General features: G+C 32.5%; 4 protein-coding genes across 5 annotated transcripts; 2 read left to right on the forward strand and 2 right to left on the reverse strand.

Annotated features, from left to right (window-relative positions):
* Positions 1-3,694: 3,694 nt before the first annotated feature.
* Positions 3,695-9,408, forward strand: LOC125077209 (pre-mRNA-splicing factor CWC22 homolog). Its single transcript, XM_047689069.1, has 5 exons — positions 3,695-4,889; positions 5,366-6,020; positions 6,196-6,334; positions 7,185-7,299; positions 7,724-9,408. The coding sequence occupies exons 1-5, from the start codon at positions 3,851-3,853 to the stop codon at positions 9,283-9,285; spliced, it is 3,510 nt and encodes a 1,169-aa protein (XP_047545025.1). The 5' UTR covers positions 3,695-3,850; the 3' UTR covers positions 9,286-9,408.
* Positions 9,409-9,585: 177 nt separating this feature from the next.
* LOC125077001 lies at positions 9,586-11,150 on the forward strand. 2 transcript variants are annotated; one of them, XM_047688770.1, is made up of 3 exons: positions 9,586-9,955; positions 10,313-10,554; positions 10,919-11,150. In XM_047688770.1, exons 1-3 carry the CDS (start codon positions 9,652-9,654, stop codon positions 11,072-11,074), a joined length of 702 nt encoding a protein of 233 aa, XP_047544726.1. In that variant the 5' UTR covers positions 9,586-9,651; the 3' UTR covers positions 11,075-11,150. The 2 variants fall into 2 exon arrangements, with proteins under 2 accessions (XP_047544726.1, XP_047544727.1); XM_047688771.1 differs by lacking the exon at positions 10,313-10,554 and having other exon boundaries at positions 10,919-10,994.
* LOC125077000 (rRNA-processing protein UTP23 homolog) lies at positions 11,150-12,315 on the reverse strand. The gene is made up of 2 exons (XM_047688769.1): positions 12,175-12,315; positions 11,150-11,792 (listed from the first exon to the last, which is right to left on the reverse strand). Exons 1-2 carry the CDS (start codon positions 12,292-12,294, stop codon positions 11,163-11,165), a joined length of 750 nt encoding a protein of 249 aa, XP_047544725.1. The 5' UTR covers positions 12,295-12,315; the 3' UTR covers positions 11,150-11,162.
* LOC125077002 (anaphase-promoting complex subunit 13) lies at positions 11,650-12,421 on the reverse strand. Its single transcript, XM_047688772.1, has 3 exons — positions 12,311-12,421; positions 11,876-12,151; positions 11,650-11,792 (listed from the first exon to the last, which is right to left on the reverse strand). The coding sequence occupies exon 2, from the start codon at positions 12,086-12,088 to the stop codon at positions 11,876-11,878; it is 213 nt and encodes a 70-aa protein (XP_047544728.1). The 5' UTR covers positions 12,089-12,151; positions 12,311-12,421; the 3' UTR covers positions 11,650-11,792.
* Positions 12,422-12,631: the final 210 nt, after the last annotated feature.

Raw genomic sequence — 12,631 nt, forward strand, 5'->3', positions numbered from 1 at the left:
TCAATAGTTAATCGATAGCGGAAGTGCCTCAACGTTCATGTCGGCTCATGGACGATATCACTAATGTTACGTAACGCGTGACTCGTAACGCGTAAGGCGTAACGCGTAACGCGTGAGCTGCGCGCGGCGCGCGGCGCGTTTTATATTTTTTTAACGTAGCGGGAGAGGCGCCGCGACGTCTGGGACACGAACTGCTTCTGTGATGTTCGCTCTAGTGATGTGTCGACGCCCGATAGCACAATGTAACGTCGAACGGTACGCGGGGCTTGTGAGACGAGTGAGGAAGGTATATAAAGTAATTTTCAATTTTTATACTATATTTTTTCCATTCATTTAATAACGTCAGTCTATTTTATCGTCGAAGATATGATGATAATTGTATATAATATTAGGAGATGATGTATCTTGCTTGGCGCGTTGAGCGCGGCGGGGCGAGCTGCTTGCCTGCTTTCACTCTATGTTACTAACGCTCCTCGAGTAAGGGAATTAGGTGTAAGTTACTAGCTTGTTTCTCGGTGAAGACGTGAAAACCTCTGACCAATTTGCCTTTGGTATTGTGTAGCCTCTTAGACTCGAGATCGTGACGAATCGTGTATAGCGACGCCAACGTATAGCTTTCCGATAATTATTAATATGATATACATTTAGTTGTTTTGTTTCGATAACGTTAGTCACTCCACTATCTTCTACGGTGTTATTATGTATCTACGTTAATTTTATATTTTATGTAATTGTAATAACTTGCTTCAGTTTGTGAGGTATAAGAAATTTGCTGTTTGAAGTGCAGGCAACTTTTGTAGTTTCATTGTCGTATTGAATAAAGTCATAAATACTAATAAATTATTTGTTTGATTTTCCCACAATTCCCAACCTTGTTTAAAATAAATAGTTCACACATACAAATTATTTTATTTCGATCTTTTTCTTTACCTTTTAATTTAATCGTACTTTCGTAATTAGCTTGCACTCCGAAGAAGGGCATAGACTACAAGACTTTATGCCTAATACCTGTGTGTATGATTTGAATTTATAATCGAATAGGTATAATAATAATATACATATATGTTTGAACTTTATCCTGAAATTATACATATATGATAGACGGTGATGATCATATCCCCTTACCGATTTCGGTCACACGGCCGACTCTGTTAAGCGCACACACATGGCTGATCTGACTGATCCGTTGCAAAGTATATGATTTTTTTTGCAAATGGGCCACCTGGTGGTAAGTCGTCACCACCGTCCATAGAAAATGGCGTTGTAAGAAATATTAACCATTCCTTACATCACCAATGCGCCATCAACCCTGGGAACTAAGATGTTACGTCCCTTGTGCCTGTAGTTACACTGGCTCACTCACCTTTCAAACCGGAAAAAACAATACTGAGTAATGCTGATTGGCGGTAGAATATTTGATGAGTGGGTGGTACCTACCCAGACGGACTTGCACAAAGCCCTACCACATTTTAAAATGATGATGTAACTCATTGTGAGGTCTCATTCAAATCTAAAGTAAAGGTTATTACAATACTAATGACTTCTTAGTTGATTGCATACCTTGGGAATGAGATGATCGCTTCCAACGATCGCTGCTTCAAACGAAACTATGTTTATTATTTTGTATGAGTATAAAGTTACAAAAAGTATTCGATAAAAGTATTTATGTTCTACAATTAACAATCTATTCTAGTAATTATATAAATGAATATAATCATCTCCTCTTACAGTTTTAGTTGTAACCTTGTAACTAATGAGATTAAACTTTAAGAGAAAGCGGCCACAAGCGGTGTTTTTTCAGCAAGCCCTATAACCGCAAAATCGTCTTGAATGTTGACGACATGCTACGTTTAAAAACCAGGAAACTGACCGTGATAATGACAGTTTTAAGAAAGATTTTAAGTATGTATGGTTGCTCTGATACTGAGAAATAGTAAAAAAGATGTGAACGCCAAATTTTTAAATATTGGATCCATCCACTCAGTAGCCGTGGATTCATCCAAATTCGATAAAATTCTGCTAAATGTGCCGTGTGTCCATACATCATCTCCATGAATTTCGCAAATGTTAACTCTATGAAAAAATAGTCGCAAAATTTAAACAGAACTTTTTTGAAATAATCCTTTCCCCTGATTGCGCTGGCTATATTATAAATTATAAAAATTATCTACATGTTACTCTGATCGAATTCGAATACATTTATTGGACAGAACACCAGAAGTCAATAATAGAGAGTATGAGTATAAGAAACCCGCAGTAATAATAGTGATATACATAGGTGGAAACATATAAAAATAAGGCAGAGGAGGTGAGGCAAACGTACTTGTGACACATCAGGAGGCGAGTTTGTTCGAGGCAAAACGATAGACGACATTAAAATATACAAGGCAAAAATGATGATGACGAGGCGAGAATGGTCGCAACGCAACGAGAATTGCCATAACAGGATTAACCAGGATTACCTTAATCACAAGAAACCGAAAGATGCAAATTTTTTCCAAGCACAATGTCAGTAACCCTGATAGAGAACGTAAGTAATCGAGAAGAGGCGATTGCAGTGACCTCATTGACATAATCATAGGGCGAAAATAATCGAGGCGAGAGAAGATTTATATTAATGAAATTAAATTTTTTATTTTTATATTTGAGTTGATTGAATGAAAGGTAAATTGCGGTTTACGATTTATGACGTATTAAAAAAAACTACTTATTAGATTTCATTCAAACAGCCCCCTGTTACTACACACATTTTACCACTTTGGAAGTGTCTCTCGCGCAAACTATTCATTCAAGAAAAAACTGATATTAGAAGCCTCTATACCATTTTTGAAGACCCATCAATAGAACCCACACGTTTGCGTTTGATGAAAAACAAATTTTGAGTTTCAGTTCTAAGTATGGGGAACCCGCAAAATTTATTGTTTTTTCTGTTTTTGTGTGAACATCTTAATGCGGTTCACAGAATACATCTACTTACCAAGTTTCAACAGTATAGTTCTTATAGTTTCGGAAAAAAGTGCCCGTGACATACGGACAGTCAGACAGACATGACGAATCTATAAGGGTTCCGTTTTTTGCCATTTGGCTACGGAACCCTAAAAACCGACAACAGACTTCGGTATTCGATAAATTAGTATAGCCCAGACGGGACAGAGTATCCTTAGTCAGTGTGACGATGCAGAATGAGAACAGAAGAGGTAAAAGCTATGTACCAACGAACATGTGACCATGAAATGTACTATTATAAAAGCTGGGGTACATAATGAGCAACCAGCCTTTCTGCCAAGTAGAGATTTATAAATTCCACAAGGATTAGCAATCCATAATATTAACGGGATTAAAAAAAAATCTGAAACCAATAACAACTTACTATTAAAATGTGTATCAATGTCATTAATCTATTTATATTTAATTTTTTTATCTATTGATTGAATTAAATTTTTAATAAAATAATTACAAGAGGGAATTGAAAGTATACTGCTTAATAAAAAAAAAATATTTATAATTATTTATAAGAGTAGGACAGTAAGAGTTTGGTATTAATATTGTTTTTAATATTGTAATCCAAAGAATGGCTGACTTTGGCTGTATCGTTGAAAATCTTTGTATAGTTCGAATGGGTAATGTTTAAAAAAAAGAAGTAACAAGCCGTTATCTATGTCAAACGTCAAAGTCATCTTGAAATTTCAAAATGGCTACACCATTGAATATCTCACGTTGTCAAGACTCGATCTATTAAAAACAAGTATTATCAATTGAAAATTCAAGAGTAACAAAATTATAAGCTATATTGTGCTATTGTAATTGAATACTAACATTTTTGTAAAGTCAAATCACTTTTGTGTATATAATGGATCAAAGTAACGACAATAAACGTAAAAAAGAAAAATACAATGAGAGTGAATACTATAGAAAAGATTCAAGATCCAAAAAGCGTCGGTCGAGATCTCGTTCTCGATCTCCAAGGGATAGAACTGAAAAGGATTCTCGACGTAAAAGAAGACACTCTCGATCGAAATCCCCCTATGTCCCGAATAAACAAGACAAACGGCGTGATGACGCGCCAAAAGAAAGCAAATCAATGCCAGCAAAAAAAGCTAAAGAAACCGACATGCTTAACACAAGAACTGGTGGCGCGTACATTCCTCCCGCGCGTCTGCGAATGATGCAAGCTCAAATCACCGACAAATCGTCCGTCGCCTATCAAAGGCTTGCATGGGAAGCTCTCAAAAAATCTATCCACGGACACATTAACAAGATTAACGTTGGTAACATTGGCATTATTATTAAAGAGCTCTTAAAAGAGAATATAGTTAGAGGGCGTGGTTTACTCAGTAGGTCGGTGATCCAAGCTCAAGCAGCATCACCAACCTTTACTAATGTTTATGCTGCCTTGGTATCAGCAGTCAATTCACGCTTCCCTAACATAGGAGAGTTGTTGTTAAAAAGACTAGTAATACAGTTCAAGAGAGGTTTCAAGCGAAATGATAAGCCTATATGTATTTCATCAGCTACTTTTATTGCTCACCTTGTAAACCAAAGAGTTGCACATGAAATTTTAGCTTTAGAGCTATTAACATTGCTCGTAGAAACACCAACAGATGACTCTGTGGAGGTTGCAATAGCATTTTTGAAGGAGTGCGGACAGAAACTCACAGAGGTCTCTTCCAAGGGTGTTAATGCCATTTTTGAGATGTTAAGAAATATTTTACACGAGGGCCAGTTGGATAAGAGAGTGCAATACATGATTGAAGTCATGTTTCAAGTTTGGAAAGATGGGTTCAAGGACCATCCAGCAGTTTTAGAGGAGTTGGAACTGGTGCCTGAAGAGGAACAGTTCACTCATCTTTTGATGTTGGATGATGCAACAGATTCACAGGATATCCTGAGTATGTATTCTTTTTGTGTTAACAATGTTCTTACTTTTATTTGATATAAACAAAAATTACAAATAAAAACTGCATCCATATAAGAGATTTATTTCAGTTTGGAGTGTTAGTAATATTATAATTTTCTGACATATTAAACCTTATTACATTTAAAATAGATAAATAATTTAAAAAAAATGCTCGAAATTCTTAGGACATGGTGTTTACTAAGTTATCACTAGTAAAAAAATAAAAGTAATGTACTAAGTTTTTATTCTTTCTATTATACATTTATGTACAGTTCACTATGGAATGTAAATGTGTACTCAAAGATCTTGAAGGTTATCATTTCTATGTATTCCAAAACTTTTTTAACTTCAATATCATTGAAGATATTTATCATACCTTTAAATTTGTGATTCAAAGTTAAAATGTGTAATTATCGAAATATCATAATTTAGAAATGTATTTCTAACCTTTAGTTATTTAAATTTCAGATGTATTCAAGTTTGATGACAAGTATGAAGAAAATGAACAAAAGTACAAAGCACTCAGTAACGAAATCCTAGGATCTGATGCCGAGTCTGATGATGAAGATGGTTCTGGTGAATCTGGAAGCGATGAGTCTGATGATGAGGAAGCAGAAAAAGGGAAAGAGGTCACTATTATTGATAACACTGAGACAAATCTTATTGCTTTAAGAAGAACTATATATTTGACTATCAATTCAAGTTTGGATTTTGAGGAATGTGCTCACAAATTGATGAAAATGCAGCTGAAACCAGGACAGGAAATTGAACTTTGTCACATGTTCCTTGATTGTTGCGCTGAACAGAGAACTTACGAAAAATTTTATGGACTTCTGGCTCAAAGATTTTGTAACATCAATCGGATTTATATTGGTCCATTCGAAGAAATATTCAAAGATTCTTACTCTACAGCTCATAGATTGGACACAAACCGCCTCAGAAATGTGAGCAAGTTTTTTGCTCATCTATTATTTACTGATTCAATAAGCTGGGAAGTTTTGGAATGTGTTAAACTCAATGAAGAGGACACAACAAGTTCGAGTAGAATTTATATTAAAATATTGTTCCAAGAGTTGGCTGAATATATGGGCTTGAAGAAACTCAATGATCGCTTAAAGGACCCGTAAGCTACATTTGATAATTTCTTAAATGTTATCTCTAAGCAACAATACATCCTATATTATTGAAATATAATATTCATTTATATGAAGAACTGTATAAAATTTGATATAATTATTATCTTCCTTGGAAGTTACACTGTATTTTTAGTTTTTTTTATAATGATCTTTAATTTTCAGAACATTGCAGCAAGCATTCTCTGGTGTATTCCCTAGAGATAATCCTAAGAATACAAGATTTTCTATCAACTTTTTCACTTCAATTGGTCTTGGAGGTCTCACAGATGAGTTAAGGGAACATTTGAAACAAATGCCAAAGGTAAGGACTTCTTATTTCAAATAGGTACCATTTTTAACATAATCCTCTATATCATTGTAAAATTCGAAATACTGTTAGATTGTCATCTACCTTGTGGGATTGTAAATTGTCAATAGATTGTAAACCATAACATCTGCTTACAATTAAACATTAAAACATTAGATTGATTAATCTATCAAAGTGAATTTCAGTTAAATTATGAAAACCCTAACCTTACCAAACTGAAAAATTATAAACTCTAATTATATGAAAGAATTCTTATGTTTTAAGTAAGTATGTAAGTTGAATGACCATTCACAATCTATCAACAGTTTACAATCCCACAAGGTAGATTATAATTTAACAGTATCTAGAATTTTTTGTTGATGTATATATATAAAAATAAGATAGCTAATATAACCTTTTGAGTGTAGTACATGGCATATTAGGACATATTACTGAAGTCCTGGATTCAAAACCCAGGTTGGGTTAATAAATAATTATTAGCTGAAATTTTTATTTTGACAGAGTGTACGTTCCATTCCTCTGAAAACTCCCTTATGATCTTTAACCTAAAAATAAACATATGCATGAAGCGAACATATCAGTAAATAGTAAAGTAATATTTTGGTGAATAGCAATAAATCTAGAATACTATGAACAATAATTGTTTAATTTTTAATAACTGTTAAAAGTATGTTTGAATGTTTGAAAATCTAAATAAACAATAGGGCCTCTTTTTGGGAAGGTTTGGAACCTGCAGCATATTATAATGAGTTATAAACATATTGCCGTGATTTTAACCCCTAATCTCATTCATCTCTGTGGTATCTCATTTCCAATTTTAATCAAAATATGTTTAATTTCTCAGAATGTACCACCGCCGATAACAGAAATCAAACTGGATAGTGAGTCTAGTTCCGATTCCAGCTCCAGTTCAAGTTCAGACAGCTCATCCTCATCATCTAGTGACTCAAGTTCAAGTGGTGAGATAAAATTTAAAGTTACACAAAATATTTAATACTTTCTTTTGAATAAATTTAAGTACTAAAGATGAAACTGATATTCGGTGCCGGATAGTTGCAATGCAATATCTGACTGGATACCGGATACTTAAAAACTGCCATTATTTCTTTAATAATAATAATAAGTTTAAGACAAATAATATAAAATGGGTTCCTAAAATTAACAAATTTTATTTAAATATGAAACCAATTTTTATTGATAGAATATTGACAAAAATGTATTAACCGAACAACTATTTTTTTTATCTTGACCCAATTTGGTGTAAGGTTTGAAAATTATTAGTTGCATACAATTTTTTTTACAATATTATATAACCATTATATAAAGTTATTGTAAAAATATTTGATATAAAATTGAAATCAATATTTAATTTAATTATTTTAGATTCTGAAGAAGAAAATAAACAAAAGGAGAAGAAACGAAAAAAGAAAAACAGCAAAAATAAATCTCCTGCACCGGAGGTTCCTAATAAAGATATGGACAAGGTTGAAAGATGGGGGCATGATGGTTTCTATGAGACGTATGGCTCTAATGCTAGAAGAAATGATTCAAGATCTGATAGAGATAAAAATAACTTTGGACAACCTAGAAGCGATGATCAAAGGCGGAAAGATTACAATGATCGAAGGAATGTCGGACGTGAAGAACCTGAAAGCGATAGAAGACGTGAAGATCGTGGGCGTCGGGATACTGAAACGGATGGGAAAGAAATGGAAAAATCTTATCGAAGAGATGGTAGATATCGTGAAGATACCAGAAACCACAGAAATTATGAAGAAGATACAGACAGAAGAAGGAATAAAACGTATGAAGAAGATACAAACAGAAGGAGAAATAAGAATCATGATGATGATAGAGATAGAGGGCGAAATAAAAAATATGAGGAAGAAGTAGAAAAAAGGAGGAACAAGAATAATGATGGAGACCTAGACAAAAGAAAGAATAATACCAATGAAGAAGATTCAGACAAAAGAAGAAACAAAAATAATGATGAATATAGAGACAGAAGAAGAAATAGGAATGATGATGATGACGATATAGATAGAAGAAGGAATAAGAATACTGATGAAGATCTAGACAGAAGGAGAAATAAGAATAATGATGAAGATCTAGACAGGAGGAGAAATAAGAATAATGATGAAGATCTAGACAGGAGGAGAAATAAGAATAATGATGAAGAACTAGACAGGAGGAGAAATAAGAATAATGATGAAGATCTAGACAGAAGGAGAAACAAAAATAATGATGAAAATTTGGAAAATAGAAGCAATAAGAACAATGATGAAGGTATGGATAGAAGGAGGAATAAGGATGATGAAGATGTAGATAGAAGGAGGAATAAGAATGATCAAGACCTAGACAGAAGAAGTAATAAAAAGTATGAGGAAGAAATAGGTAAAAAGAACGATAGAGAATCTCGGCAACACCGAGATGAACGTAATAATAAAGAAAGAGAACATGAGCGTGAGAGCATTCAAAGTCGCGAGGAACAATCTCGTTATAAACAAAGAAAAGCTGAAGAAGACGGACAAAGAGATCGTAACGAGATCGGTCGGACTGAGGTCAAAGAAGACAAACGTAAAAAAATATATGATGACAAAGATAAAAATAGCTCCAGTAGCAATGATGAAGATTACAATAGTCGGAAGCGCGAAAAAGATAGAAAAGATGGCAACGAAAAGGAATACAGAAAGGATAGTTCGAATGGTAAGAAGAGTAAAAAGCACAATAAAGAAAAGAAAAAAGGCAAAACCAATTCACGTGATAGTAGTGAATCTGCCACAGGTTCTGAAAGTGACGAAAGTACAAAACAAAATGATTTGGGAGGACGTTACTGGGATAATTTTGACATAGAAACACGACTCAATGATAAAGAAAGAGAAAAACTTGAAGGTAGAACTCCAGAAAGGGCTGAAAAGGAATATGAAAGGAGGCGTGAACGGTAGGTCATGTTGTGATGCATGAGTAAGACATGATACAATAAGATTTATAATTGTTATAAATGTCGCATTTGTAAATATTGAAAAATTAATTTTATAAGATTTTGAATGTAATAATAAATTCGGTAGAAACTGTTTGCTCTTTTTATTGTTTAAGCTTTAATTTTAATAAAAAAATAATTAAAATTAAACAAAAGTTATGATAATAAACTGTCAATATATTCGAACGACACTAAACGACATTTGATTTGTCGTATGTATAAAGCGATCTTATTTTCTTTGTAGAGTTTGCAGAGCTATAAATTTTAATTAAATAAGTAAAATAGCAAGTTTTTGATTATAAAACACTATATTATACTCTTTTACATCAATATGAAAACTGTTAACAACGTTAAGTCGAACATTAATGAGTCTGAATTCAATATGCTACAATTAAAAGTTAGATCTGCACCAATACAACTTTCATCTGAACCTTCTGAAAAAATTTTGAAAGAGCAGTTTTCTGCTCCGTCTTATTTACAATCATTAAGAGAAAATTTAGCTCCACCATTCAAGGTACCGGTAAAAGAAGAGAAACCGCGCCTTTTAATTGGTAGAATAGTAACCGAAAATGATGTGATTGAAATGATAGCTGCAGAGAACACTGATCCTAACAAAGGTTTGGACAAATATTTAGGTCAGTAAAAACCTTATTAGATTTTATTTGACTCCATTAAAGGTTATAACAAATCGATCGATTGTTAAATAAATAATTTAAATTGGGTCGGAACTGGGACGGATGATAAACTAAATTTTTTATTTATAAATCTCGTTGAGACCTATGATAGATATATAATATCTAAGATGGATCAAATATCGGCTTGTAGATTTAATATTTGATTGAATTTATCACTTGATTTTTTTATTCTTAGGTGTACATTACAATATATGTATTTGTATTTGAAAGTCCAAATAAAACTAGTTCTTACTTCTTACAAAGATGTATCTTTGTTTTTTTTTATTTTTTTTTTATATTGTGTTATCTGTTTCTCAGGTAATTTTCTTGTACAAAAGAAGATACTATTAAATGATTCATTATCAGAAAAATATTTTCTCATAAGTTTATTGAAAGAGTGCTTAAATTATTCAGCACATCGTGACTTCTCCGCATCTAAACTAGCATGCTTCATTACTATTTATTTGGCTACCCATAATTATTTTAAATGGTACTACTGGATGCCACCGACTACTGTATGGAACTATTTTAAAGAAATTATGATAAGGCATACAATAGAGGTATATTAAAATAATATCTTACTCTAGTAGATGTTTGATAGGAGGGTGTTTTCATATAGATTTTTCTTTACTCAAATTTAAAAAAAATGGAAAAATATTTTGAAAATGATAAATTTCTTTTACTTTTAAGTTATTCAACAGTGATCAATTTGAATATTGGTGGCCAACTGGTGCTAATGGTTGGAAATATGGGTCAATTTTTTTTTTAAAATAATTATACACTATAGTTATGAATGTATTATAAAAGTAAGTTAGTTAGTTTAGTTCAATTTATACAAAATTGATTTCATTTTAAATAAGCATAAAAGTTACTCAACAATGATTTTGGCTTTTACAATTTTTAAATTATGTGTAAATATTTTAGGACTCACCAGATGGTCAAGAGGTGTTTGAACCGGAGGAATGCTATGATATACTCTCACACTTTCATATAATCTACCTCACCAACTTACCTCTTATACACATCCTGACATTTAGAGTTCACCGACTAAAGCTTTTATGGCCATTCAAGCTTAAATGATTGTATGTAATATTAAAAGGAATTTATGTAGAAAAAAGTATGTTTAATTTATATTAATAAAAGATAAGATTTTACTCTCAAAATTGTTTTATTTAGCAATACTTTGTAACAGATCTTTTTTGGGTTTAGATTTCTTTCTTTTCTTTACTTTGCCATCAATTACACTACCACCACTTATATTATTTTTCATAGCTGGCTTTTTCTTTTTCTTTTTACATGATAATGGGTTAGGGTTTTTGAGTTTTTTCTTTCTTATGGTATTTTTTTCTTCCACCTTTTCAACTCCTAGAGCTTCTTTCATATTCTTTAATATTTCATTTTGAGTTTCACTTATGAACATAAATTGGTTGTTTTCCAATGTGGAACCAGCTTTACCGTAGCTTGCTTTTGATGGTTTCTCAAGTGTAGGAGATTTACTATGTAAATAGAGTAACGGTATCCCTGGTTTTAATCTCATTTTCTCTTGTAAGTCTCTGTCTTGCGTGGCCAGAATGTAATGTTTAAGATTCTTTTTTCCTATCATAGTCAATATGCATTTTGAGCCAGAGACAGCTTCTTCATGGTCACATTCATGAATGCCAAACTGTTTTAAAATAGTTAGAGCTCCTTGTGTCTTTTTGGAAATCTTTTCAGTCTCTTTAATAATACACCTTGTTGTTAATAATTTGACACTTCCATTTAGATATTTTGAGAGTTGGTCTCTTATATTTATGTGTTCCTGAAAGTAGAGCAATTATTGAATAAGAATATTGAGAATAAAGTCTACTAGAATATGTTTCCTATTAAAAACTACTTGAATACCTAGTTTTGATTACTGCTAGCGGGTTCTGGGAAGTTCTCCTGCCACCGCATACTCTGTTCTTTGAGAGTGAGATGAGAGTCTGCACTGTCAGCCTCAGGGTCAGGTAGTTCTTCTAGAGGAACCTGAATGTCCTCGTCAGGCAATTGTTCTGCTTTCCATTCCTCATCTACTATATCTATGAGGCGACCATTCCGACGGTACTTGCTATCCATTATTAGGATGTATAAATTATTTAAATTTACGACAAGTTGCAAGCAGTAATCCAAACTAAGTTTCTGTAATAAACAAAAAAACTCACTTTAAAAGCAGAAAAACAGAAGGTACCGTCGATCAATACTTGATAAGGTTGATGAAAACCATAGTTGTTATAGTAAAATTTAAGATATTTTTGAACTTTCTTGTATCTTGTTATCTTCATTTTCAAGGGTACTTACAATCAAATCAATTTTCTAATTTAAAGGCGTATACCTCAAAATAATTAATTACTAACTCAACATTCAACACGTTTTATTACGAGTGTGTGATCATTGTGAAGTGACAGTAAGACCTGACAAGTGACACTAGAGGTGCCTATATTTGTTTACTATTGTGAAGCTGAAAACTTAGAAACCGATTCCAATATTGTTTTACCGTAAAAACTAGATTTCATAAGATTGAAAAGTGTTTTATTTTATATTTTCATATTTGTAATTTTAAATTATAAGAATTCTGTTAAGTATCAGTTTTTTAATATATCTTTAAGACATCGAAGATTT

This window comes from Vanessa atalanta, chromosome 3 (genome assembly GCF_905147765.1).
Source record: "Vanessa atalanta chromosome 3, ilVanAtal1.2, whole genome shotgun sequence".
Classification (NCBI taxonomy): domain Eukaryota; kingdom Metazoa; phylum Arthropoda; class Insecta; order Lepidoptera; family Nymphalidae; genus Vanessa; species Vanessa atalanta.

Excerpts from the sequence above, each read along its gene's own strand:
- LOC125077002 (XM_047688772.1), bottom strand. The coding sequence starts at position 12,088 with ATGGATAGCAAGTACCGTCGGAATGGTCGCCTCATAGATATAGTAGAT.
- LOC125077209 (XM_047689069.1), top strand. The coding sequence starts at position 3,851 with ATGGATCAAAGTAACGACAATAAACGTAAAAAAGAAAAATACAATGAG. Across the intron at positions 6,021-6,195 it reads AATGATCGCTTAAAGGACCC|AACATTGCAGCAAGCATTCT; the intron begins GTAAGCTACATT and ends TTTAATTTTCAG. Across the intron at positions 6,335-7,184 it reads ATTTGAAACAAATGCCAAAG|AATGTACCACCGCCGATAAC; the intron begins GTAAGGACTTCT and ends TTAATTTCTCAG.
- LOC125077001 (XM_047688770.1), top strand. The coding sequence starts at position 9,652 with ATGAAAACTGTTAACAACGTTAAGTCGAACATTAATGAGTCTGAATTC. Across the intron at positions 9,956-10,312 it reads AGGTTTGGACAAATATTTAG|GTAATTTTCTTGTACAAAAG; the intron begins GTCAGTAAAAAC and ends TCTGTTTCTCAG. Across the intron at positions 10,555-10,918 it reads TGATAAGGCATACAATAGAG|GACTCACCAGATGGTCAAGA; the intron begins GTATATTAAAAT and ends TAAATATTTTAG.
- LOC125077000 (XM_047688769.1), bottom strand. The coding sequence starts at position 12,294 with ATGAAGATAACAAGATACAAGAAAGTTCAAAAATATCTTAAATTTTAC. Across the intron at positions 11,793-12,174 it reads TCTGTTTTTCTGCTTTTAAA|GAACACATAAATATAAGAGA; the intron begins GTGAGTTTTTTT and ends CTCTACTTTCAG.